This window comes from Triturus cristatus, chromosome 11 (genome assembly GCF_964204655.1).
Source record: "Triturus cristatus chromosome 11, aTriCri1.1, whole genome shotgun sequence".
Classification (NCBI taxonomy): Eukaryota; Metazoa; Chordata; class Amphibia; order Caudata; family Salamandridae; genus Triturus; species Triturus cristatus.
Genome location: NC_140594.1, coordinates 1,158,704,377 through 1,158,731,035, shown reverse-complemented (window position 1 = coordinate 1,158,731,035; position 26,659 = coordinate 1,158,704,377). Strand labels below are relative to the sequence as shown.

Sequence of the window (26,659 nt, the reverse complement as noted above, 5' to 3'; positions counted from 1 at the left end):
TGGGATTGTCACTAGAACCCAAAAGTGATACCAGCGCTGTCAGCAGGTGTCAGTAGCTCACCCTGGGATTGTCACTAGAACCCACAAGTGATACCAGCGCTGTCAGCAGGAGTCAGTAACACACCCTGGGATTGTCACTAGAACCCAGAAGTGATACCAGCGCTGTCAGCAGGTGTCAGTAGCTCACCCTGGGATTGTCACTAGAACCCACAAGTGATAACAGCGCTGTCAGCAGGAGTCAGTAACACACCCTGGGATTGTTACTAGAACCCACAAGTGATACCAGAGCACTGTCAGCAGGAGTCAGTAGCACACCCTGGGATTGTCACTAGAACCCACAAGTGATACCAGCGCTGTCTGCAGGAATCAATAATACACTCTAAGATTGTCACTGGAACCAACAAGTGATACCAGCGCTGTCAGCAGGAGTCAGTAACACACCCTGGGATTGTCACTAGAACCCACAAGTGATACCAGTGCTGTCAGCAGGAGTCAATAACACACCTTGAGATTGTAACTAGAACCCACGATTGATACCAGCGCTGTCAGCAGGAGTCGGCAACACACCCTGGGATTGTAACTAGGACCCACAAGTGATACCAGCGCTGTTAGCAGGAGTCAATAACACACCCTGGGATTGTCACTAGAACCCACAAGTGATACCAGCGCTGTCAGCAGGAGCCAGTAACACACTGTAGTATTGTCACTAGAACCCACAAGTGATACTAGCGCTGTCAGCAGGAGCCAGTAACACACTGTAGTATTGTCACTAGAACCCACAAGTGATACCAGCGCTGTCAGCAGGAGTCAGTAACACACCCTGGGATTGTCACTAGAACCCAAAAGTGATACCAGCACTGTCAGCAGGTGTCGGTAGCTCACCCTGGGATTGTCACTAGAACACACACGTGATACCAGCGCTGTCAGCAGGAGTCAGTAGCACACCGTGGGATTGTGAGTAGAACTCACAAGTGATACCAGCGCTGTCAGCAGGAGTCAGTAGCACACCCTGGGATTGTCACTAGAACGCACAAGGGATACCAGTGCTGATAGCAGGAGTCAGTAGCACACCCTGGGATTGTCACTAGAACCCACATGTGATACCAGCGCTGTCAGCAGGAGTCAGTAACACACACTGGGATTGTCACTAGAACGCACAAGTGATACCAGCGCTGTGAGCAGGAGTCAGTAGCACACCCTGGGATTGTCACTAGAACACACACGTGATACCAGCGCTGTCAGCAGGAGTCAGTAGCACACCGTGGGATTGTGAGTAGAACTAGGGGTGGGCGGAATTTGCGGGATTGCGTTACGCAAATCTCCGCGAAACGGTAAAAAATCTCCGCGAACACGCAGAAATTCCGCGAACACGCGGAATTGCTTGTTCGCGATGCTTTTTTCCTGTTCACAATTGCTGTTTGCGTGCTCGGGGAGAAATATCTTGCGAACACGCATTTTGAGATCGCAAACAAGCAAAAATTTCGCGAAATCGCGGAAAGCAGACTTTTTAGCAATTTCGCGTTCTCCACGGAACGCGAAATTACGCAAATTCCGCAAATTCCGCGAGCGGAACGGAATTTACCGCCCAGGCCTAAGTAGAACTCACAAGTGATACCAGCGCTGTCAGCAGGAGTCAGTAGCACACCCTGGGATTGTCACTAGAACCCACAAGTGATACTAGCGCTGTCAGCAGGAGCCAGTAACACACTGTAGTATTGTCACTAGAACCCACAAGTGATACCAGCGCTGTCAGCAGGAGTCAGTAACACACCCTGGGATTGTCACTAGAACCCAAAAGTGATACCAGCACTGTCAGCAGGTGTCGGTAGCTCACCCTGGGATTGTCACTAGAACACACACGTGATACCAGCGCTGTCAGCAGGAGTCAGTAGCACACCGTGGGATTGTGAGTAGAACTCACAAGTGATACCAGCGCTGTCAGCAGGAGTCAGTAGCACACCCTGGGATTGTCACTAGAACGCACAAGGGATACCAGTGCTGATAGCAGGAGTCAGTAGCACACCCTGGGATTGTCACTAGAACCCACATGTGATACCAGCGCTGTCAGCAGGAGTCAGTAACACACACTGGGATTGTCACTAGAACGCACAAGTGATACCAGCGCTGTGAGCAGGAGTCAGTAGCACACCCTGGGATTGTCACTAGAACACACACGTGATACCAGCGCTGTCAGCAGGAGTCAGTAGCACACCGTGGGATTGTGAGTAGAACTAGGGGTGGGCGGAATTTGCGGAATTGCGTTACGCAAATCTCCGCGAAACGGTAAAAAATCTCCGCGAACACGCAGAAATTCCGCGAACACGCGGAATTGCTTGTTCGCGATGCTTTTTTCCTGTTCACAATTGCTGTTTGCGTGCTCGGGGAGAAATATCTTGCGAACACGCATTTTGAGATCGCAAACAAGCAAAAATTTCGCGAAATCGCGGAAAGCAGACTTTTTAGCAATTTCGCGTTCTCCACGGAACGCGAAATTACGCAAATTCCGCAAATTCCGCGAGCGGAACGGAATTTACCGCCCAGGCCTAAGTAGAACTCACAAGTGATACCAGCGCTGTCAGCAGGAGTCAGTAGCACACCCTGGGATTGTCACTAGAACGCACAAGTGATACCAGCGCTGTCAGCAGGAGTCAGTAGCACACCCTGGGATTGTCACTAGAACCCACATGTGATACCAGCGCTGTCATCGGGAGTCAGTAACACACCCTGGGATTGTCACTAGAACCCACAAGTGATACCAGCGCTGTCAGCAGAAGTCAGTAACACACCCTGGGATTGTCACTAGAACCCACAAGTGATACCAGCGCTGTCAGCAGGAGTCAGTAACACACCCTGGGATTGTCACTAGAACGCACAAGTGATACCAGCGCTGTCAGCAGGAGTCAGTAGCACACCCTGGGATTGTCACTAGAACCCACATGTGATACCAGCGCTGTCATCAGGAGTCAGTAACACACCCTGGGATTGTCACTAGAACCCACAAGTGATACCAGCGCTGTCAGCAGAAGTCAGTAACACACCCTGGGATTGTCACTAGAACCCACAAGTGATACCAGCGCTGTCAGCAGGAGTCAGTAACACACCCTGGGATTGTCACTAGAACCCACAAGTGATACCAGCGCTGTCAGCAGGAGTCAGTAGCACACCCTGGGATTGTCACTAGAACCCACAAGTGATACCAGCGGTGTCAGCAGGAGTCAGTAACACACTCTGAGATTGTCACTAGAACCCACCCTGGGATTGTCATCATTGGCTAGGAAGGCATTCTGCTCACAGATTGTACATGAACAGGCCATAGGTGGTCGCAGTGTCAGTTTCCTTTGCACATCATACGTTAGTCAGTTCAGGATGTTAGGCAATGCCATAGGTTTCTTGGCTAAGGGTTCATCACCTCACTGTGTTTATTTCCATACTTTCGTTGAGTCACAAGGCAGTACTTACAGTTGCGGTACACGGGCAGACGGAAGGGCTTTCCTTTGGAGAACACCACAGCAAGTATCACGAAGTGGCAAGCAGTGATAAGGTAGAGGGTTGAGTTGTCGAAGCTTTCGTAGTTCTTTTTGCCCCGATGGGCGCGCTCATAAAGTGTCCTTTCAATATTGGCTGTAGCATTTCCTGGGTAACATGCACTGAAACAAATTGTAAAGAAGTCACTTTTGATGAAATACATTTTAATATCAGTGGGTACTAATAGTACAGGTAATGTATGTGTGCCTTTGAAGGTCGAGCCTAGAGTCAGCGCGCAAACGCTGCTCTAGGGAAGATCTGTGTTAGTTAAGTACGTGAGGGAAGCCCGGACACTCTCCCGCCCATATTTTTCATTGGCTTGTGACTTTGACCCTTCGTAAATGCTGCCTTCCGATTGGTTTATAGGCTTGTTAGTCCCTCCTTATGACAGCCATGTCGTCATTTGTATCCTCCCATGGCTACTGGCCCCTTTTCTTCGAGTGTTACACGGTATGTGTTATTTAGATTGTGAGCACTATTTTCTTTAATGAGGTTCTCTTATTGCCTGTGCCTTCTCGCACTCCCATTGCCTGTGCCTTCTCCACCCACCCGCACCCCCATTGTCCATCCCATCTCGTGACCTGTCCGCACCCGTTGTCCGTGCCTTCTCGCCCACCCTACCCCCACCCGAACTCCTATTTGCAATGCAATAGGTCTCGCGTAAATGTGAGTCCTATTGCATTGCAAATGCTTGTTTTAAAATGTGGTGGACATATGCAATAGATATGAAATAATGTTACCAGAGACCTAGGGTCCCAGACCATCTTCTGTGAGAACAAGATGAAAGACACAGAAGACAGACTTTGCAGCAAATGAGAATTGATGCAACTGTTAAGTAAGTGATGTAGCACGGAGAAGGAAGCCCAAGTGCTACCACCACTTTTGAGGTCGATGTTAGTGAGCTATGAATGCAAAATCTGCAGTCTCACACACACACACATATATAATATATAATATATATATGCATATGAGTGTGTGTGTATATATATATTTTTTTTCTCAGCCCCCGCTTGACGAATCCCCCCGAGACTTTCAGGGTAGGAGCGTAGCGGAGCGCCCCACCTATTTTGAAAATTTCGCGAGGATTCGTCAACCGGCGCCAAAGTTATTCCAAATAGAATGTTGCGGATTTCCTATGGAAACACGGTCCTAACTATAACTATCTACTGGCGACCGCCAGTAGATAATATATAGATATATGTACACAACATTTCCAAAGGTAGCTGTTTAGGGCTGGCTATCCTGGTAGCACCTCCCTGGATCAGTTCATCAAATAAACAACAAAACAGCATATTCCCCCCGGGGAGGAGGGTCCTGTTCAGCAGCCCTAGTGTCCCAGCCAGTGACACCCCGCACAGCAGCCATGTGTTACCTGTAGATGTCGTCTGCGTGGTACCACGGTTGCTTCTGGACCATGAGGAAGGCATAAGTCTGCATGGCGGTACTCCACAGGATGCTGTAGACCACGGAGAAGAACATGGGGGGGCTGATCAGCTGACCCGGGGGCCTGTATGGCGCCAACTTTGGCCACGGAGGAGTCGAACTCACTGAAAACAAGGAATGTTCATTGTTTATTCGCTCACGAAACAATGTAAACCATCTTTTGAGCCCCATGTCCCATGAGCAACAAAGCCGTGTTTCGGGGGGGGGGGGTGTAAGAAGGATGGGGTCTCTAACAGGGATTACTGGCTCCCTTATCCTTGTGCTGTTCTGCTCCACAGTTGGCCAAGTCGGCCCCTGCTAAAGCTGCGAAGCGTCAGGAATAGGGGGTGGATTTCAAACATTACATCAACACCAGGGCAGGTTTGCACCAACTTGTCAGAAAGCCTTGAATTGGAGCTGCTCTGAATTTGCCTTGACATTTGCACTAAAATGAGGTGCAAAAATGACATTTTGCACTATTTATTTAGTCCCAATGGTAAAAATATCAGAGCAAAATTGCACCTTGACCAGTGCAGTCGATGTAAGATGGTAATTTCCTTGTAAATTGTATCCCCAGCAAAGGTCATCCATGCACTGTTGAAATGCAAGATCACGCGCAGGACAGCCCAGTGCAGGAACCAGCCAAGAGCACCTTTCACCAGGAATACCTTGAAGAGACCTGCAGAGCTGTCCAAAGCCACCAGCAGGACAGCCCAGTGCAGGAACCAGCCAAGAGCACCTTTCACCAGGAATACCTGGAAGAGACCTGCAGAGCTGTCCAAAGCCACCAGCAGGACAGCCCAGTGCAGGAACCAGCCAAGAGCACCTTTCACCAGGAATACCTGGAAGAGACCTGCAGAGCTGTCCAAAGCCACCAGCAGGACAGCCCAGTGCAGGAACCAGCCAAGAGCACCTTTCACCAGGAATACCTGGAAGAGACCTGCAGAGCTGTCCAAAGCCACCAGCAGGACAGCCCAGTGCAGGAACCAGCCATGAGCACCTTTCACCAGGAATACCTGGAAGAGACCTGCAGAGCTGTCCAAAGCCACCAGCAGGACAGCCCAGTGCAGGAACCAGCCAAGAGCACCTTTCACCAGGAATACCTGGAAGAGACCTGCAGAGCTGTCCAAAGCCACCAGCAGGACAGCCCAGTGCAGGAACCAGCCAAGAGCACCTTTCACCAGGAATACCTGGAAGAGACCTGCAGAGCTGTCCAAAGCCACCAGCAGGACAGCCCAGTGCAGGAACCAGCCAAGAGCACCTTTCACCAGGAATACCTGGAAGAGACCTGCAGAGCTGTCCAAAGCCACCAGCAGGACAGCCCAGTGCAGGAACCAGCCAAGAGCACCTTTCACCAGGAATACCTGGAAGAGACCTGCAGAGCTGTCCAAAGCCACCAGCAGGACAGCCCAGTGCAGGAACCAGCCAAGAGCACCTTTCACCAGGAATACCTGGAAGAGACCTGCAGAGCTGTCCAAAGCCACCAGCAGGACAGCCCAGTGCAGGAACCAGCCAAGAGCACCTTTCACCAGGAATACCTGGAAGAGCAGAGCTGTCCAAAGCCACCAGCAGGACAGCCCAGTGCAGGAACCAGCCAAGAGCACCTTTCACCAGGAATACCTGGAAGAGACCTGCAGAGCTGTCCAAAGCCACCAGCAGGACAGCCCAGTGCAGGAACCAGCCAAGAGCACCTTTCACCAGGAATACCTGGAAGAGACCTGCAGAGCTGTCCAAAGCCACCAGCAGGACAGCCCAGTGCAGGAACCAGCCATGAGCACCTTTCACCAGGAATACCTTGAAGAGACCTGCAGAGCTGTCCAAAGCCACCAGCAGGACAGCCCAGTGCAGGAACCAGCCAAGAGCACCTTTCACCAGGAATACCTGGAAGAGACCTGCAGAGCTGTCCAAAGCCACCAGCAGGACAGCCCAGTGCAGGAACCAGCCAAGAGCACCTTTCACCAGGAATACCTTGAAGAGACCTGCAGAGCTGTCCAAAGCCACCAGCAGGACAGCCCAGTGCAGGAACCAGCCAAGAGCACCTTTCACCAGGAATACCTGGAAGAGACCTGCAGAGCTGTCCAAAGCCTCCAGCAGGACAGCCCAGTGCAGGAACCAGCCAAGAGCACCTTTCACCAGGAATACCTGGAAGAGACCTGCAGAGCTGTCCAAAGCCACCAGCAGGACAGCCCAGTGCAGGAACCAGCCATGAGCACCTTTCACCAGGAATACCTTGAAGAGACCTGCAGAGCTGTCCAAAGCCACCAGCAGGACAGCCCAGTGCAGGAACCAGCCAAGAGCACCTTTCACCAGGAATACCTGGAAGAGACCTGCAGAGCTGTCCAAAGCCACCAGCAGGACAGCCCAGTGCAGGAACCAGCCAAGAGCACCTTTCACCAGGAATACCTGGAAGAGACCTGCAGAGCTGTCCAAAGCCACCAGCAGGACAGCCCAGTGCAGGAACCAGCCAAGAGCACCTTTCACCAGGAATACCTGGAAGAGACCTGCAGAGCTGTCCAAAGCCACCAGCAGGACAGCCCAGTGCAGGAACCAGCCAAGAGCACCTTTCACCAGGAATACCTGGAAGAGACCTGCAGAGCTGTCCAAAGCCACCAGCAGGACAGCCCAGTGCAGGAACCAGCCAAGAGCACCTTTCACCAGGAATACCTGGAAGAGACCTGCAGAGCTGTCCAAAGCCACCAGCAGGACAGCCCAGTGCAGGAACCAGCCAAGAGCACCTTTCACCAGGAATACCTGGAAGAGACCTGCAGAGCTGTCCAAAGCCACCAGCAGGACAGCCCAGTGCAGGAACCAGCCATGAGCACCTTTCACCAGGAATACCTTGAAGAGACCTGCAGAGCTGTCCAAAGCCACCAGCAGGACAGCCCAGTGCAGGAACCAGCCAAGAGCACCTTTCACCAGGAATACCTGGAAGAGACCTGCAGAGCTGTCCAAAGCCACCAGCAGGACAGCCCAGTGCAGGAACCAGCCAAGAGCACCTTTCACCAGGAATACCTGGAAGAGACCTGCAGAGCTGTCCAAAGCCACCAGCAGGACAGCCCAGTGCAGGAACCAGCCATGAGCACCTTTCACCAGGAATACCTTGAAGAGACCTGCAGAGCTGTCCAAAGCCACCAGCAGGACAGCCCAGTGCAGGAACCAGCCAAGAGCACCTTTCACCAGGAATACCTGGAAGAGACCTGCAGAGCTGTCCAAAGCCACCAGCAGGACAGCCCAGTGCAGGAACCAGCCAAGAGCACCTTTCACCAGGAATACCTGGAAGAGACCTGCAGAGCTGTCCAAAGCCACCAGCAGGACAGCCCAGTGCAGGAACCAGCCAAGAGCACCTTTCACCAGGAATACCTGGAAGAGACCTGCAGAGCTGTCCAAAGCCACCAGCAGGACAGCCCAGTGCAGGAACCAGCCAAGAGCACCTTTCACCAGGAATACCTGGAAGAGACCTGCAGAGCTGTCCAAAGCCACCAGCAGGACAGCCCAGTGCAGGAACCAGCCAAGAGCACCTTTCACCAGGAATACCTGGAAGAGACCTGCAGAGCTGTCCAAAGCCACCAGCAGGACAGCCCAGTGCAGGAACCAGCCAAGAGCACCTTTCACCAGGAATACCTGGAAGAGACCTGCAGAGCTGTCCAAAGCCACCAGCAGGACAGCCCAGTGCAGGAACCAGCCATGAGCACCTTTCACCAGGAATACCTTGAAGAGACCTGCAGAGCTGTCCAAAGCCACCAGCAGGACAGCCCAGTGCAGGAACCAGCCAAGAGCACCTTTCACCAGGAATACCTGGAAGAGACCTGCAGAGCTGTCCAAAGCCACCAGCAGGCTCGACACATGTGTCTCTCACACTCCTCCACGTCACTGCTACAGGCTGAGTCCCTTAACACGATAACCGCACCTCGCTGGCCCTCACACATGACACAAACACTTTCCACACGGGATCAAAACAACATCTTACTCATGTAAAAAGTGCTACAGAGCCACACAGAGGGGTAGTATCGGCGCTATATAAATGCTGCGATGGAAGAGAATACTAGTACAATTCTGTAAATCTGAAAAGCTGGTGAATTGGAAGCTCACCAGAACAGCTTATGTAATGTGGCAATGCTATTACAAGTTACAACATTCCCAATGCAGTATGTAAAGAGGAAATGCTGGTGTAACGTGCAACAGCACTAGTGTAATCTGAGTATTAAACGTTTAGGAGTAACTTGTAGTCTATTTAATATGTGAAAGTTGGAGTATTTGCACTAGCACCTGTTGTATCTATGTAACATGCATACCTGGGTCTGTACTAGCACCTGATGCAAGGCAGCCACCAGGGTATTGCACCAGGAACTGTTGTGTAACACTATATATTTCCTTTGAGTGACCACTGACCACGTGCAGCCATGACAAGCTGTGGTCAGCAAACCCTGTGGGAGACCAGAGGGGGCAGGTAGGGATGGAACTGGCCAATCAGAGCCCAAATCCTACAGGTGCCCCAACCGCGCTTGCAGGAACTGTACTAGTAATAGTGATACAGTAACTTATTATTATCCTCTTTGATGTTTTTGTAATTTGTCTTTCTATAGTGCTTTTTACTGCACTTCGGATGATTCTAGGCACTTTAAAGAGTGTCAGTCGGCTCCGTTGTATGCTAACAGCTGACTGGCATATAACAGCAGAAGTTCCCTGGTGCTTGACACACACACACCTCCATCAGCGAGGAGCATTTTATCTATTATTGTTTGAGTTGTGAAAGGAAGCCCCAAGGGACTCCTGGTGACCAGATTTGAACCACAAAGTGCTCAGGGTCTGCTGGTGCATACAGTCTGGGCATCTCATACTGATGGCTCACCATTTCACCAACAGTCATGGTGGTCGCATGCGGCGAGTGAGGGCAGGAAGAATGCCAAGCCATGCTACAGGGCACTGGAGGGAAGGGACAGGCTTCACCCAAGAGATTTCAGACAAACATCCTAATGTTTCAAAGTCTGTGGCAATATTCAGTGGCATTACTTATATCAACAAAAGGAGATATGTTGAAACACACAATGCAGAACAGAAAATGAGCAAGAGGAGAAATAGTGTGTCTGATACATGGTGTGGAATGATTGGCCATCACAAATCCTGTGCCACGGAAATACGGCTATGTTTAAGTACGATGCCAAGAGATAGAACGCTTCCATCATTTGCCATTAAAGTGCAGGACAAGGTCACGCACATATCAGAGTGCTGCTCCAAATGCCGGGGGGCTACTGGCAGTACATCGGCTGCCTGGCCGTATGAGGAGCTGCAATGCGATGTGATACCGAGGTCGATGGCATCAAGTTCATAGATGAACTGTCATATTCATGGTTCTTTTAGTGTAGGCAGTAAAGGACAACAATCCAAAGGGCACCTCCTATTTGGAAACACTTCAGACCATTGTTACAATCAGGTATAGGTCATATAAAAGCTGCCCAGTGGTTACAATGAATCTCTGTACTAGCTTTGGAACTCCTGTGTCCATTTCAATGCAGATAAGTGCTCTTGCCTCCTCTCATGATGAAGGCCATCACATATCCCATGAATGGGCCGACACGTTCAGCTCTGATTACTCAGTGAAGGCTTAAACATTGTAGCACATGTACCCCACATGGAGGGCTTCCAATGCTGTTATTTACTCTGTGTGTATATGTTGGACAGGCCACATGAAGGGCTTGCTCCCTCCCCGCAGGACAGGGCCCGAACCCCGGCCCTCCAGGTGTTACCCACAGAAACAACCCGCACCCCGTCTCCAGACGGGACTCCTGCCCCCGGACATCTCTGTATCATGGGGCCGAACCACTACCGGCTCACTCGCCCGGCCCGGCCGCCATCTTGGACACTGCCCCACGAGGCCGCGTGGCCTCAGCTCGACCCTAACCCTGGGCCTGGCCAGGCCCCGACATCCCGGCACCACCATCCACCCAGGAGGTGAACGGACCACTTGGCAGGTCGATGGGAGAAAGAAGTGTCGATGGCTCTCCCCCGCCAGGTGCCGATCGCCCCCCAGCTCCCCCGGGCGCTGGCTCCACCCCCCTGCTGGGTGTCTGGACTCCCTCATCCCGGACCTCCCGACCTCCAAGCGCGAGGGTCCGGACATCAAAGGGGCGCCAGACCTATAACTGGGGCAGCTCCAGAGCAGGAAGGCAGTTGTATCCTGGAGTCGAGAGACACCGTGAAGAACTCATCCTTGACGGACTACCGGCGCTGCCGTAGCCCTGCCTTGTGAACTACCGTCCTGCCTGCTGGCGCTGCCGCGGCCTTCTGCATCCTCCATCCTCCATCCTCGTCGGGACCTTCTGGCGCTGCCGCGGACCGTTGTGACTACCACCTTCGTCGGGACCTGCTGGCGCTGCCGCGGACCGTTGTAACGACCACCTTCACCGGGTCCTGCTGGCGCTGCCGCGGACCGTTGTAACGACCACCTTCACCGGGACCTGCTGGCGCTGCCGCGGCCCGTCCATCTACAACACCGAGCTCGAGGATTGTGAGCTATTCATCATATCATCGCATCTACCAGATTGGTAACAAGACTGTCCCGCTACCCCCTTTCCCAACCAAGAGACTAGAATCGAGGGGACCCCTGAGTCCAGACCTCCTTGTACCATTCTATCGTACCTAAGAGATCGCTTATAAAGAACGTTAAACCTTATCCTTGTGTGGTGTACATCTGTGGGGGGGGAAGTTACTCGTCTGTACGATCGCTGGAGACGGCTCTCCCCGGAGACCTCTCCCCTTGTCCTCGGCCGACCCTCCCGGTCCGTCTAACATTGGTGGCCAGCGGCGCGATCCGAATCAACGCGTAATCGTACAGAGAGTAGCTCACCCCACGACGAAACCACAATGTCAACCAAAGAGAGCGGATTCACCGAGAAATTCCAGATGGAGAAATTGGAAGAGTACAGCCATCGTGAATTGAAACAATTCTGCATTGAACTAGGCATTGCTACCACCGGCCTGAGTACCAAAGACGATTTCAAGCACGCCATTGAGTCGTGGGCAGAAACCGGGGCCGCCAGATCCCCGGACCAAAACATTGCAGCATCAGAGAGGAACACCACGGCTCCCGAAGAGCGAAGAACAGGCCTCTCGCAGGAAGAAATCCAAGAGAGAGAAAAAAACAGACTACATGAGTTAGAAATGGCACGGCTCAAAATGGACGGTGAACTAAAATTAGCCGAACAAAAACTGAACCTAGAGCATCTGCGACTCCGAGAAGAACGGGAAGAAAAACAGAGGCAGAGAGAGCTCGAAGAAAAGAGATTAGCATACGAACACGAGCGCAAACTGGCAGAAATAGACCTACGGAAGCAGAACAAAGAACTGGAGGTGCCCGAGCGACCGCGCACCCCGGGAGCGACAGAAAAGAAAGTCCACATCCCCAAGGATGTCGTTCGAGAGTATGTCCGAGAGGACAACATACAACAGTGGTTCAAGGCCTACGAGATCGCCATGACCTCCCACCGGATCGATCGAAGTGACTGGGGAGCCGGTCTATGGGGGAGGTTCGTCAATGAAGGCCGCGATGCCCTGTTACAGCTCCCAGACCATCAGATGTCATCCTATGACCACATGAAGGCTGCCCTCCTCACCTGATATGGGCTCACACCCGAAATGTACCGCCAGAGGTTCCGAGACTGCACCCGGATCCCGGGTACAACTTGGGTGGAATATGTCAACTATTTCAGCCGAGCCTTCGAGGGTTGGATCAAGGGAAACCACGTAACGACCTACGAGCAACTTTTTAATCTCATTGTGTGGGAGCACCTCTCTAACAACTGCTTCGTCGAGCTCAGGCAGCACCTCCTCGACAGTAAATTGACTGACCCACGGCAACTCGCCGCCGAAGCTGACCGGTGGGAAAGCACCCGAGTGGGCCGGAGAGGGCCGCACGAACAGAACCGGAACAACCAAGGTCAGCACCGTCCCCGAAGAGGAGGAGGAGGCCAGGGACGAGGAAGAGACACCGTCCCGGCCGCTCCCGCTGCCAGCACCCCGCCCCCGGCCAGCCGGGGCAACCCCCCGATGCGCCCGGGGTTCCGAGCCAATGTCACGTGTCACCGATGCCAGCGAGTCGGCCACTACGCCAATGACCCGAACTGTCCACAGAACCAAACTCCGAGACCCCGCCAGGTAGCTGCCGCCGCCCTGGGGGGAGAACAAATCTCCGAAGAACAGGAAGAATACGAGCAGGAACAACAAGAGTGGGAACCGGCCGCCATGGTTCTAGCGTGCCTAGGGGGAAGAGACATGGTCCCGCGGGCTCCCCTACCCGCCAACACCAGAAAATATAGTCAGTGGGTGAACATTAATGGACGCCGGGCCGAAGCACTACGTGACACGGGGGCCAGTGTGACGGCCGTCCGCTGTCACCTGGTAAAACCAGAGCAGATCCTGCCGAACATTCTCTGCCCCGTCCGTTCAGCCGACAATTCGGAGAGTCTATGTCGGATGGCCTGCGTCCCCTTCGAATGGGGAGGAGTCTCCGGCATGTTGAAGGTGACGGTCCGAGATGATGCCCCCGTGGACTGTCTCCTGGGGAATGATCTTGAGAGTTCCCCGTGGGCCGCCGTAGAAAGAAGAGAGCACCTGGGGATGTTGGGCCTCCCGGACTGGGCGTGCGTAACCACCCAGTCCATGGCCGCCCGTGCCATCCCCCGACCAGAAGAACCAGAATGGCCAGCACCTCCTCCCCCGATCGCTCCAGTAGAGGACACCGACCATACCGACCCCCCAGAGCAAACCCCCGAAGGGCTCGCTCAGCCCCAGGACCTTCCCAACCTGGCTCAGTGGCGTCAAGAAGGGGGGCCCACCCAGGAACAGTTCCGTCAAGAACAGAAGACCTGTCCCTCCCTCGAGGGACTCCGCCAGCAAGCCCTCGCCCAGAGCGCAGGGGACACCACCGGAGCCCATTGGATCTATTGGGACAACGACCTATTGTACAGTGAACAGAGAATCGCGGAGTTAGGGGCCAGTCGAGTGCTGGTGGTGCCCCTCCGTTTTAGAGACTTCCTGTTAAATTTGGCCCACGATGTCCCTCTGGCTGGACACCTGGGCCAGGACAAAACCTACAGTCGCCTGGTGACCCACTTTTTCTGGCCAAAGATGAGAAACGACGTCCTCAACCACTGCCGGTCCTGCCCCACGTGCCAGGCCAGCGGGAAGAGCGGCCACAAACTCAAAGCACCTCTGCAACCCTTCCCAGTTGTCACCACCCCGTTCGAGAGGGTGGGAATAGACATTGTGGGGCCCCTGGACCCCCGTACAGCACAAGGACATCGGTTCATCCTGGTACTGGTGGACCACGCCACCCGCTACCCCGAGGCTGTGCCCCTGCGAACTGTAACAGCCCCGGTGGTCGGCCGGGCCTTAATGGGGATCTTCTCCCGGGTGGGCTTCCCCCGAGAAGTCGTCAGCGACAGAGGCACAAACTTTATTTCAAAGTATATGAAGTCCCTCTGGCAACAGTGCGGGGTCACCTACCGATTCACGACCCCCTATCACCCTCAAGGAAACGGACTAGTCGAGCGGTTTAACCGCACGCTCAAGGGAATGATTGGGGGGTTGGAAGAGCCCCTCCGTCGCCAGTGGGATGTACTACTTCCGTGCCTCCTCTTCGCCTATCGAGAAGTTCCCCAGAAGTCCCTCGGCTTTAGCCCTTTCGAACTCTTGTACGGGCACCCTGTGCGAGGGCCCCTCAGCCTAGTCAAAGAAGGTTGGGAGATGGCCCCCCTAAAGACCCCTCCAGACGTCTTCAAGTACCTCCTGACCCTACGCAATCAGACCAGGCGATTCAGAGAAATGGCAAAAGCGAACCTTGAGGCCAGTCAGGAGGACATGAAAAAATGGTACGATCAAAATGCCTCCTCCATCGAATTCGAACCTGGCCAACAAGTGTGGGTGATGTCCCCCACCGAACCATGTGCCTTGCAGGACAAGTGGACGGGGCCCTTCAAAGTGGTCGAACGCAAGAGCCCCGTCACCTATCTCATCGATATGGAATCTCCACGGAACCCCCTCCGGGTCCTCCACACCAACAGACTCCAACCCTACTTTGTGCGCTCGGAGCTCAGCCTCCTGATGGCTACAGACAGTGGAGCGGAAGAAGACTCCGAGCCTCTCCCTAATCTCCTGAAGACTCGGGAGAAAGATGGTTACGTGGACGGGGTCCGGCTCTCCGATGCCCTCACCCCGGAACAGCGCCAAGGCTGCCGGGACCTCCTGCTGCAGTTTGCTACCTTGTTTTCCCTCACCCCAGGGGTCACCCCCTGGTGCTTGCACGACGTGGACACTGGGGACAGTCCCCCTATCAGACACCGGGCGTACCGCGTACCAGATCGGGTACGGGCCTGCATCCAAGAGGAGGTATCAAAGATGCTCACGCTCAGGGTCATCGAGCCCTCGGACAGCCCCTGGGCCAGCCCGGTCGTGCTGGTCCCTAAAGCTGCTGCCCCCGGCACCACTCCTGAGCTCCGATTCTGCGTCGACTATCGGGGCTTGAATGCTGTCACCAGAACCGACGCTCATCCCATCCCCCGAGCGGATGAATTGATCGACCGCATGGGGGCTGCCCGCTACCTCAGCATCTTCGACCTGACAGCGGGCTACTGGCAGATCGGTCTCACACCCCGGGCCCAAGAACGATCCGCCTTTTCTACCCCCGATGGCCACTACCACTTCAAGGTCATGCCCTTCGGCATGAAGAATGCCCCAGCTACTTTTCAACGACTGGTGAACCAGGTCTTGGCGGGGCTCGAGGAGTTCAGCGCCGCCTACCTGGACGATATCACTGTGTACAGCCGCCACTGGTCCGACCACCTCCACCACCTCCGAGAGGTCCTGCAGGCCCTCCAACGGGCCGGCCTCACAATCAAGGCCAGCAAGTGCCAAATTGGTCAGGGGTCCGTGACCTACCTCGGACACCAGGTGGGAAGCGGTCTGGTGGCCCCTCTGCAACTCAAAATCGCTGCCATCCAGTCCTGGCAGCCCCCAGTCACGCAGACCGAGGTCCGAGCCTTCCTGGGGCTCACCGGCTACTACCGGCGGTTCGTGAGGGACTATGGCAGCATTGTGGGGCCCCTCACGGGACTCACATCCAAAAACCACCCGAAGAAGATCAACTGGACCCCAGACTGTCAAGCGGCCTTCGAGAAGCTGAAAGCCGCCATGTGCACTGCCCCTGTGCTCCAGGCCCCCGACTACAGTCGGGAATTCATCGTGCAAACAGATGCCTCCGACCATGGCATCGGGGCGGTCCTCTCCCAGCTGAACTCCGAGGGACTTGACCAACCGGTGGCCTTCATCAGCAGACGCCTCCTGGCCCGAGAACAGCGCTGGAGCACCATCGAGAGGGAGGCCTTCGCAGTGGTGTGGGCCCTCAAAAAGCTCCGGCCCTATCTCTTCGGTACCCACTTCCGGGTGCAAACAGATCATCGACCCCTGCAGTGGCTAATGCAGATGCGGGGGGAAAACCCCAAACTATTGCGTTGGTCCATCTCCGTGCAGGGGATGGACTTCACTGTGGAACATCGACCGGGCCAAGACCACGCCAACGCAGATGGCCTGTCACGCTTTTTCCGCCTCGACGAGGAGAGTCCCCAAGAGGATGGGTGACTCTCCCCGCCTTCAGCTGGGGGGTACGCATGTTGGACAGGCCACATGAAGGGCTTGCTCCCTCCCCGCAGGACAGGGCCCGAACCCCGGCCCTCCAGGTGTTACCCACAGAAACAACCCGCACCCCGTCTCCAGACGGGACTCCTGCCCCCGGACATCTCTGTATCATGGTGCCGAACCACTACCGGCTCACTCGCCCGGCCCGGCCGCCATCTTGGACACTGCCCCACGAGGCCGCGTGGCCTCAGCTCGACCCTAACCCTGGGCCTGGCCAGGCCCCGACATCCCGGCACCACCATCCACCCAGGAGGTGAACGGACCACTTGGCAGGTCGATGGGAGAAAGAAGTGTCGATGGCTCTCCCCCGCCAGGTGCCGATCGCCCCCCAGCTCCCCCGGGCGCTGGCTCCACCCCCCTGCTGGGTGTCTGGACTCCCTCATCCCGGACCTCCCGACCTCCAAGCGCGAGGGTCCGGACATCAAAGGGGCGCCAGACCTATAACTGGGGCAGCTCCAGAGCAGGAAGGCAGTTGTATCCTGGAGTCGAGAGACACCGTGAAGAACTCATCCTTGACGGACTACCGGCGCTGCCGTAGCCCTGCCTTGTGAACTACCGTCCTGCCTGCTGGCGCTGCCGCGGCCTTCTGCATCCTCCATCCTCGTCGGGACCTGCTGGCGCTGCCGCGGACCGTTGTGACTACCACCTTCGTCGGGACCTGCTGGCGCTGCCGCGGACCGTTGTAACGACCACCTTCACCGGGTCCTGCTGGCACTGCCGCGGACCGTTGTAACGACCACCTTCACCGGGACCTGCTGGCGCTGCCGCGCCCGTCCATCTAGAACACCGAGCTCGAGGATTGTGAGCTATTCATCATATCATCGCATCTACCAGATTGGTAACAAGACTGTCCCGCTGCCCCCTTTCCCAACCAAGAGACTAGAATCGAGGGGACCCCTGAGTCCAGACCTCCTTGTACCATTCTATCGTACCTAAGAGATCGCTTATAAAGAACGTTAAACCTTATCCTTGTGTGGTGTACATCTGTGGGGGGGGAAGTTACTCGTCTGTACGATCGCTGGAGACGGCTCTCCCCGGAGACCTCTCCCCTTTTCCTCGGCCGACCCTCCCGGTCCGTCTAACAGTATAACACTGTTTATCTACACAGTTCGGCCTAGAACATTGTCGGCAGTGTAGGAGGTTGTTAGACAAGACGGCCTTTCTAAAGTATGCAAGAGTGCTATTGATGGGCGCTTTTTGCACATCTCCATTTTATTGCTTTACATGTAAAGGTGTGCAGGTCTTTGTGTCGCAGCCAGCCTCCGGGATCAAGCCTAACATACTGTGAGGGCTCGGGAGCCCAATGGGATGGACGGTGACAAGGACTGCACCAACAAGCCGGGAGGAGGAACAGCTATCATCCACAAAGAGACCATACAGTGAACCCCCCCCCCACCACCACCACCAACACCACCACCCCATGGAACATCTCAACTTCAAACTCCACACAGGCAACAAGCCAACCATCAGAGGCACCCACGTGTACCAGCCCCCAGGCACGTGCTCCAGCTTCTGCAACACCATTGCAGACTTCATTGCTCCCCTAGCCTTACTCCAAGAACTACCTCTTCCTCGGTGACCACAATGAAAAAAACACTGCAGATCTCCTCGACAGTATGAGCAGCCTTGTATTGGCCAAGATCGTCCACGGCCCTACACACACAGCAGGACAAATGCTGAACCAAATTTTCACCTCCAGCAACTGCGTCAAATACAGCCATGTCACTGAACTCACATGGACCAATCACTCCATCGTCCACTTCAGCATCTCCAGCCCCCGCCCGCCACCCCAAAGATGACCAACGCCCCCCCATGGGAGGTGGAGCAGAATATCAGGGACTAGCTGGGTGAATGCACTCAACACCTCCAACCCTGCTACTGCCACCAACCTCGAACAGGGAGGAAAAACCTAAATGCCTGGATCACCAATTGTGCTGACAGCATCGTCCGTAGGATAGGGTCAGCCCCACGACAGGTGAGGCAAAGGATAACAGAGGATGATGGACAGGTGGTTGACTGCTCTAGACTTATGCTTCATGGCTTTAACAATGGTTTATGGCCTTGTAAATGATTAACATTGACTTATGGCAAATGGAGACCTGTGGTGTCCAGCCAGAGACTCTTTGTGTGTGTGTGAGGGGTAAGGTGGTTTGTGAAGGGCTGGGCTAGGTAGCTTGATGGTTTTTTTTGTGATGCAAAAACATTCTTCAGTTCTCCTCCTCTGGTTCTTGAACATCTGGAAGCTTGATCTCTGATGAAGAGGTGGGTTGGGTCTTCGAGTATGTATACATTGCGCCATATTTGATTTTTGTCTTTATTTAGTCCAGCAAAAGGTATCCATACCTGGGTTACTCGCTTCAATATTCAATAGCTACTGGTAATTTCAGGGTGCTCCTTGAATATTCCAGTGTGCTTTCACTAAGCTTAGGACATCTGGGGTCAGCACAGTGACTCACAGTCCCGCCAGCATGTGGGGGGACTGTGCTTTAGTGGTGGTAGCTCCTACGTGGTACCCTGGACCTAGTGACTCACGGTCCAGCATGTGGGGGGCTGTGCTTTAGTGGTGATAGCACCTTTGTGGTACCGTGACCCTAGTGACTCGTGGTACAGCATGTGGGGGGGTTGTGCTTTAGTGGTGATAGCTCCTTTGTGGTACCGTGGCCCTAGTGGCTCGCGGTCCAGCATGTGGGGGGGCTGTGCTTTAGTGGTGATAGCTCCTTTGTGGTACAGTGGCCCTAGTGACTCACGGTCTAGCATGTGGGGGGGCTGTGCTTTAGTGGTGATAGCTCCTTTGTGGTACCGTGGCCCTAGTGACTCACGGTCCAGCATGTGGGGGGCTGTGCTTTAGTGGTGATAGCTCCTTTGTGGTACCGTGGCCCTAGTGACTCGCGGTCCAGCATGTGGGGGGCTGTGCTTTAGTGCTGATAGCTCCTTTGTGGTACCGTGGCCCTAGTGACTCGCGGTCCAGCATGTGGGGGGCTGTGCTTTAGTGGTGATAGCTCCTTTGTGGTACCGTGGCCCTAGTGACTCACGGTCTAGCATGTGGGGGGCTGTGCTTTAGTGGTGATAGCTCCTTTGTGGTACAGTGGCCCTAGTGACTCACGGTCTAGCATGTGGGGGGGCTGTGCTTTAGTGGTGATAGCTCCTTTGTGGTACCGTGGTCCTAGTGACTCGCGGTCCAGCATGTGGGGGGCTGTGCTTTAGTGGTGATAGCTCCTTTGTGGTACCGTGGCCCTAGTGACTTGCGGTCCAGCATGTGGGGGGCTGTGCTTTAGTGCTGATAGCTCCTTTGTGGTACCGTGGCCCTAGTGACTCACGGTCCAGCATGTGGGGGGGCTGTGCTTTAGTGCTGATAGCTCCTTTGTCGTACCGTGGCCCTAGTGACTTGCGGTCCTGCATGTGGGTGGGTTGTGCTTTAGTGGTGATAGCTCCTTTGTGGTACCGTGGCCCTAGTGACTCGCGGTCCTGCATGTGGGGGGCTGTGCTTTAGTGGTGATAGCTCCTTTGTGGTACAGTGGCCCTAGTGACTCACGGTCTAGCATGTGGGGGGCTGTGCTTTAGTTGTGATAGCTCCTTTGTGGTACCGTGGCCCTAGTGACTCGCGGTCTAGCATGTGGGGGGCTGTGCTTTAGTGCTGATAGCTCCTTTGTGGTACCGTGGCCCTAGTGACTCGCGGTCCTGCATGTGGGTGGGCTGTGCTTTAGTGGTGATAGCTCCTTTGTGGTACCGTGGCCCTAGTGACTCGCGGTCCTTCATGTGGGTGGGCTGTGCTTTAGTGGTGATAGCTCCTTTGTGGTACCGTGACCCTAGTGACTCGTGGTACAGCATGTGGGGGGGTTGTGCTTTAGTGGTGAAAGGATGACTGTACTCAGCAGTACAATGGGTCAGACGGTGTGGCCTCATACACTCATGAGATACCCCCGGAAGGCAAAGAATATGGACTAATACCACCAATGAGATACGGAACCAGTGACAGACATTATGCCTCCCCTGGCAGACGTATAGGGCCAGCTAGGGGCAATTCCTACAGTGACAGGCTTGATGGTATTAAGGGGTGATCATATTGGCATCATATAGGCTTACTTGAAGTACCATCTACGATCTGTCATCACAGCGACACTCTTCATGGCCACGTACATCACCGGGTGGAGTATCCTCTCTGGTACGGCACCAGAAAATGTTGGATTTAAAATTGTCCTACAAGAATATTGTAGCCAAAATATTGACTACCACAGAATTGTGAAGGTAAGTTTGTACACGTGATTAAGGGTTTTCTAAAGTTAATTCCACATGTATGTACCTTGACAATGTATGCAGATGTAAACTCAAGAATACAAACTGTATATACACAGACGTTGGTAATAGTTGATAGTTAACATTTTGGATACAATATTCTGGTAGGATGATGTTAAGATCCAGAGTGTACTGGCACTCCCATAGAAACTCCCTGTGAGCAGCCTTGATGTCCACTACCTGGCCCCAGGCGGCCTCACATGATTGGCTGGTGTGCTCCTCACCGTGCGCCTCCCGCCTCTTTCCACCTGGACCAGTAGCGCCCTCAGGTGGCCAACCGTTCCCACTGCTACCACTGTAACTTCCCTCTGTCTACCAGCAGGTGGCATTTGTACCAAATGCACTTCAGATTCCCACAGGTCTGACCCCTGACCCAGGAAGCATTTCAAACTCTTGCTTCTGGTCACTGGGAGCACTGGCAAGGCTTAGCAAAGATGGGCGGCTGATGAACACATCTCAGTGGCTCAATCACCCAGGTGCCTTTGCTTCCCCCCACCATCAGCTCTCTCAGAGCTCAGTAGCAGAAGAAGCTTTATGTTTCTGTTTGGGGTTTGTCACTTAAAGACTCGAGTCACAGTCTCAGCGTGCCATGGATGAAACGTGTGCTCTTTGAAAGATGACTTACTTGTTAGAAAGATGACAAACATAACCGCAAAGTCGTGGACAAGAAACTGGTTGTTCCCAAAGATGTTACGATGCTGAAAGGAATAAAAAGAGCAATGTGTTGTTTTTGTAATTCTGGCAAGCATCCATATTGTTTACAAGTACACACATGCGCCGATTGTTCGATTACTCATGATCTATGACACTTGACTTCCATCACAGCCTGGCATCCCCTAAAAAGACACCACAGAGCTACCTATTGTTCAGAAGATGCTAAGCATTGTCCTCTCATAACCCAGCGTGTCGTTTAGAAGACATGCTGCCTCCCGTCATATTACAGTGATGTCACAAACCAGTGCTGCCTTTTTTACACCACAGTTAACTCGATTGATAGCACTGCCTCTTATGTAAGGAGCTACTTCCAGTAGGGGCATTAATGACAGTTCAGTTCTACCCCATGTCATTTTTAGGAACCTTTAAGGGCACTATTATGAGTCTTGCCGTCCGAGAAAATCCAGACTCGTGGTGGCGCATGGATCCAGCCACCGCTGCACATGTGGTCTGACCGCAAGATTACAACCTTGGCAGATGGACCGCCCTGGGACCACGGGGGTGCTGTTACCTGGCGTAGGAGTGGTGGTCAGAGTCTGCAATATGCTTGGTGGTACTGCCACGGTCATCCCAAGCATATTATGAGTTTCCTCTCTCCCAGGGGTTCCACCACCATGACGACCTGGTGGAAAGGAAACAAAGGGGGTACTAAAGGTCCCCCTGTGCCTCCACCGCATGTGGAGGCACACAGGGGCATAACAGATGCACCCCTGTGTGAAGGTTCATAGGTTCCTGCATGGAATGGACTTTCAAGTCCATGCCTTGCAGGATCCTTGTAGTGCGGTCCCATTGCAGTGCCTTTTTCAAAGCACCACCGCCTTTAAAAGAGGCACCACCATGGGACCGCCACACCACCTGCCCGTAAGACTACTTGTAAGTTGTACTCTTGCGGGCGGGCGAGTGGGTTGACCTTCGGCAGAGCGGTGGCACAGCCGTTTGCACCTCCGCGCTCCTCTCCATTGAAAAGTTGTAATAGGCCCCTAAATGTCATTTCTGGACTTGTCCAAGTCTTGCCATCTTGGACACCGTCCACAAATTATTTCCAGGGGTGGATGCCTGGAAGATCTCTGCTTCTGACAGTCACTTGAACCTGCCAGTGCTTGTTTGCTCTCCGCTTCAGATGGAACAAGCATGGAAGTTCAGGTTGGTCTTTTCCTTTTGGAGCAGGACCAAGTCAGATTTGCTTAAGGCTGCTCCTTGTTTGGAGGGACATAGTGGGCAAAACAATGGTGAGCTGGAATGAGGCCCTAACGCTATCTTGTGGCTGAGACTTTTCCAAGCACTCCACCCATCCAGGAAACAGAAACCAGCCCTGGCAGGGCCGAACTGGGAGCAGAAACCGGCCCTGGCAAACTGCTCTGCCGCGAATCCCAACACCCCCCCCCCCCCCCCCTGGCCACTTTTGTTTCAGGGGGCCGATATTGCCGGCCCCCGGTAACAAAAATGGCAGCCCAGGGGCCCAAAACCGCCCCCACCCTAGCCGCCTACCGAGGAAATGCATGGTGCCCGCTATGGTCAGTCCGGCCCAGCACCCATCCCCTTTGTGTCACAGTGTGATGCCCTAAGTGTGTCAGAGATATAGAGGTGTGGGTCCATGCTCCTGGTGCTTCAGGCCTCAGCCGTACCACACTGATGAGGCTCGAAAAGGCTGAAATGTGTCTGGGGTTGCTTGAGGGAGATGTGGCCTGACACTTTGTACCGCAGCAGGATCAAGTCTGATTTGCAGATGGCTGGTTCCTTGTCTGGAGTGGTATAGAGGACAAAAATGATGGACTGGAATGTGACCCAGTAGCTGAGACTAGTGCAAACATTCACCTTTCTGTCTCAGAGGGAGGCAGCAGGACACAAGACTAACATTTCCTTCCGTCATCACATTTAGGAGAAAGATACAATGAAGAACAGGGTCAACTGTAAATTCCTTGATGTAGTACCACAGTGTGGTCCAGTGTTGCTTCTGCAAAGAAATCCTCCCACTTGGAAGTGTGGCGGACCCACGAGTGAAATGCAGCCCTTCCAGCCATTTCTGTTTTTCAGTATCTGCTTCTGGGAAGAGCCTCGAGCTCCCCTCTCAAACAGGGCTGCAGTCAACACTTTTGCATCATGCAATTTTGGGCTTCCCTGTTTCCTTTCATTTTGTCTCCATCCACCAGCTTCTAATGGTACTTGTCAGGACGGCTGGCCATCCAGAGGTTCAGACATCGCCATCCATGTCTCCAGGTCCCCGTCTGGTCTCTCATCCTTCCTAGTCGCTCTAACAAACCTCTTCTCAACCATTTCAATGAGATCTTACTCCTCACCCCTTCCTTCTCGGGTCTCTAAGATTCAGTCAGTGTATACTTGTCTCCCCAACACTGCAAAACGACATCTCATTTTAATAGCCTTGAGATTAGGAACCCACAGCGCAATTCTACAGTCAACTGCGGGATGTTCTCATTACAGGGTGCACACGGGTCATGATCACAGCCCAATAACCGATTTTTACTGTTCAAGTCCATGATGTGAATGAAATATGTTACTGTTGTGCCCCATGTCTAGGGCAAGAGCTTGTCTGCCCTGGTATAGTCGCCCCACGTCAAGGACAAGAGCTTGTCTGCCCTGGTAGAGTCACCCCACATCTGGGACAATAGCTTGTCTGGCCTAGTATAGTCACCCCACGTCTGGGACAAAAGCTCGTCTGCCCTGGTATAGTCAACCCACGTCTAGGACTAGAGCTTGTCTGCCCTGGTAGAGTCACCCCACATCTGGGACAATAGCTTGTCTGGCCTAGTATAGTCACCCCACGTCTGGGACAAGCGCTTGTCTGGCCTAGTATAGTCACCCCAACTCTGGGACAACATCTCGTCTGCCCTGGTATAGGTCACACCACGTCTGGGACAAGAGCTTGTCTGGCCTAGTATAGTCACCCCACATCTGGGACAAGCACTTGTCTGGCCTAGTATACCCCACGTCTGGGAAAAGAGCTTGTCTGCCCTAGTATAGTCACCCCACGTTTGGGACAAGCGCTTGTCTGGCCTAGCAAAGTCACCCCACGTCTGGGACAAGAGCTCGTCTGCTCTGGTATAGTCACCCCACGTCTGGGACAAGAGCTCGTCTGCCCTGGTAGAGTCACGCCACATCTGGGACAAGAGCTTGTCTGCCCTGGTATAGTCACCCCATGTCTGGGACAAGCGCTTATCTGGCCTCGTATAGTCACCCCACGTCTGGGACAACAGCTCGTCTGCCCTGGTATAGTCACCCCAAGTCTGGGACAAGAGCTTGTCTGGCCTAGTATAGTCACCCCACGTCTGGGACAGGCGTTTGTCTGGCCAAGTATAGTCATCCCACGTCTGGGACAAGCGCTTGTCTGGTCTAGTACAGTCGCCTCATGTGTGGGACAAGAGCTTGTCTGGCCTAGTACAGTCGCCTCATGTGTGGGACAGGAGCTCGTATGCCTTTGAATAGTCACCCCACGTCTGGGACAAGAGCTCATCTGCCCTGGTATAGTCAACCCACGTCTGGGACAAGAGCTTGTCTGCCCAGGTAGAGTCACCCCATATCTGGGACAATAGCTTGTCTGGCCTAGTATAGTCATGCAACGTCTGGGACAAGCGCTTGTCTGGCCTAGTATAGTCACCCCACGTCTGGGACAAGAGCTCGTCTTCCCTGGTATAGTCACACCACGTCTGGGACAAGAGCTTGTCTGCCCTGGTAGAGTCACGCCACGTTTGGGACAAGAGCTTGTCTGCCCTGGTATAGTCACCCCACGTCTGAGACAAGCGCTTATCTGGCCTCGTATAGTCACCCCACGTCTGGGACAAGAGCTCGTCTTCCCTGGTATAGTCACACCACGTCTGGGACAAGAGCTCGTCTGCCCTGGTATAGTCACCCCAAGTCTGGGACAAGAGCTTGTCTGGCCTAGTATAGTCACCCCACGTCTGGGACAGGCATTTGTCTGGCAAAGTATAGTCATCCCACGTCTGGGACAAGCGCTTGTCTGGTCTAGTACAGTCGCCTCATGTGTGGGACAAGAGCTTGTCTGGCCTAGTACAGTCGCCTCATGTGTGGGACAAGAGCTCGTATGCCTTTGAATAGTCACCCCACATCTGGGACAAGACTCTCATCTGCCCTGGTAAAGTCAACCCACGTCTGGGACAAGAGCTTGTCTGCCCAGGTAGAGTCACCCCATATCTGGGACAATAGCTTGTCTGGCCTAGTATAGTCATGCAACGTCTGGGACAAGCGCTTGTCTGGCCTAGTATGGTCACCCCACGTCTGGGACAAGAGCTCGTCTTCCCTGGTATAGTCACCCCACGTCTGGGACAAGAGCTTGTCTGCCCTGGTAGAGTCACCCCACATCTGGGACAAGAGCTCGTCTGCCTTGGTATAGTCACCCCATCTCTGGGACAAGAGCTTTTCTGGCCTAGAATAGTCACCCCACGTCAGGGACAAGCACTTGTCTGGCCTAGTATAGTCACCCCACGTCTGGGACAAGAGCTCGTCTGCCTTGGTATAGTCACCCCACGTCTGGGACAAGAGCTTGCCTGGCCTAGTATAGTCACCCCACGTCTGGGACAAGAGCTCGTCTTCCCTGGTATAGTCACACCACGTCTGGGACAAGAGCTCGTCTGCCCTGGTATAGTCACCCCACGTCTGGGACAAGAGCTTGTCTCGCCTAGTATAGTCACCCCAAGTCTGGGACAAGAGCTTGGCTGGCCTAGTATAGTCACCCCAAGTCTGGGACAAGAGCTTGGCTGGCCTAGTATAGTCACCGCAAGTCTGGGGCAAGAGCTTGTCTGGCCTAGTATAGTCACCCCAAGTCTGGGACAAGCGCTTGTCCGGCCTAGTATAGTCACCCCAAATCTGGGACAGGCGCTTGTCTGGCCTAGTATAGTCACCCCAAGTCTGGGACAAGCGCTGGTCTGGCCTAGTATAGTCACCCCACGTCTAGGAAAAAAGCTTGTCTGCCCTGGTATAGTCCAACTATATGTGCTGGTTTCAGAGTAGTTAGGTATGTTCACTTTTCAACATTAATGTGTAT

General features: G+C 53.9%; 1 protein-coding gene across 1 annotated transcript in view; it reads right to left on the bottom strand.

Annotated features, from left to right (window-relative positions):
* The window catches only part of LOC146788633 (putative cation-transporting ATPase 13A4), a 235,098-nt gene that overhangs the window by 44,541 nt on the left and 163,898 nt on the right, over positions 1-26,659 (bottom strand). Inside the window, exons 25-27 of the mRNA XM_085635818.1 lie at positions 21,554-21,626; positions 4,898-5,072; positions 3,460-3,647 (exon numbers count right to left, since the gene is read on the bottom strand). Of these exons, the coding sequence (XP_085491944.1) occupies positions 3,460-3,647; positions 4,898-5,072; positions 21,554-21,626 (436 nt within the window). The remainder of the gene's footprint in view (positions 1-3,459; positions 3,648-4,897; positions 5,073-21,553; positions 21,627-26,659) is intronic.